The 1,644-nt window shown below is 54.0% G+C and overlaps 1 protein-coding gene across 1 annotated transcript in view; it reads left to right on the top strand.

Moving 5' to 3' along the window:
- Positions 1–1,644, top strand: part of LOC113207802 (papilin) — a gene marked incomplete at its 5' end in the record, with an annotated part of 23,797 nt that continues 22,153 nt past the window's right edge. The window contains 2 exon segments of the mRNA XM_052267161.1: positions 1–593; positions 680–847. Coding sequence (XP_052123121.1) covers positions 1–593; positions 680–847 — 761 coding nt within the window.

Genomic DNA, 1,644 nt, shown 5'->3' with positions numbered 1-1,644 from the left:
CACAGTCACACCCACGGGATCCGAGGGCACTGCAGGCAGCGAGGCTACCACTGACGACACGACTGACGCCACCACGACGGACGCGACAACTGACGCCACCACCACCGATTCCACTACGACGGTGGGTGGAAGCACTGCGGAAGAGGGAATGATGGGAGACGACCCCGCCGCCGGTGCCACGACGCCAGCTTCCACGGACGCCACGACGGACGGCTCCACTACGGATGCCTCCACAACAGACGCTTCTACGACCGACGCCTCGTCCACTGACGCGACGACAGACGCCGCTGCGACCGACGCCTCGTCCACTGACGCCACCACGGACAGCTCAGCGAGCGGGGCGCCTGCTAGCGGCGCCACTGCTGCTGCGGCGGAGTCCTCCACCGACGGAGCAACCGATGTGACGGGCTCGTCCGGCGCCACCGACGAGTCCAGCACCGACAGTACGGCCATCGGTGTGCGATCCGGAGTCACCGACCCCACTGCGGACACCGCCGCCACGGACTCCACGGCCACAGAGGGCACAGCGGGCACCGACATGACGGACGTGATGGCCTCAAGCGTCACGGAAAGCACCACTTCGTCGATGTTCGGTGAGTAACAGTAGCTGTTGGTGTAAGGACTCGAATGAGATCCCAGCGCGGAAACCGAGGTGTTTGAATGAACGTCCCTGTTGCAGAGCCTTGGGGATCAACCACGTCGGCAGCACTGGATGAGGTTACGGGCAAGAGGAAGCGCAAGTGCAAGAAGAGGAGGAGGAAGAAGAAGGACCCCACCAAGTGCCATGCCTTTGAGTTCGGTTGCTGCTGGGACGGCGAGACGGAAGCCAAGGGACCGTTTGGTGAAGGTACACTGTTAGAAAAAACCACGGAAAAAACACAGAAAAACTATGGTCAATTTTTTGCCCAGAACGTCCGTCTTAATCTGTGCTGAAACCACAGAGACGGTACGGAATCAACGGTACAGAAAACCACGGAGCTTCTGTTACAGAACGTCTGTGCTACTCCGTACACCTGCCACAGAATTATTACAGAAATTTTCTGTGACTTAGCCATTCTTTTCTAGATACAGTTTTGTTGAATTAGAAGGATCGTCGTCTGCGTAGGATACTTTGATACCCGAAGTGAGTCAAAAATTCAATTTCATTGGCGCTTTAGCACAGGACTGCAGCGCGCGGGAAATTATTTCCCAATGGCAACATATCAGGGTGGGACAGTACATGGTGACCAGGACGGAAGTGATCAGCGAGAGCTAATGTAGAATGCCATCTAGCGGCGTCTTCGGACGCCTTACTACTGAGACACAATATCTGTTACAGATGGGTCCGCACCCCTTGAATGACAGACTATTTATGTGACGGAAGCAATCTGTACGATTCTGTTCTGTTTTTTCTGTGATTTTGAAGCACAGACTTCTGTGTTCACAAAATAACTGAAAATTTCTGTAACAGAAGCAATCTGTACACCTCTGTTGGGAATTTTTCTGTGGTTGTCTGTGGTTTTTCCACAGATTTTTTAACAGTGTATGCAGTGTTCCAGCAAGACACGATCCGAGCGCTTGCAGACCAAGCTTCATTATTTCATTAAAATTTCTCTATCCAGGGTGCTCGGAGGCCAAGACGTGCAAGGATACCAAGTTTGGCTG

This window comes from Frankliniella occidentalis, unplaced genomic scaffold, assembly GCF_000697945.3.
Source record: "Frankliniella occidentalis isolate FOCC.00 unplaced genomic scaffold, Focc_3.1 Scaffold47, whole genome shotgun sequence".
Taxonomy (NCBI): Eukaryota; Metazoa; Arthropoda; class Insecta; order Thysanoptera; family Thripidae; genus Frankliniella; species Frankliniella occidentalis.
Note: the sequence above shows the minus strand (reverse complement) of the source record. Positions and strands in the feature narration are given on the sequence as shown.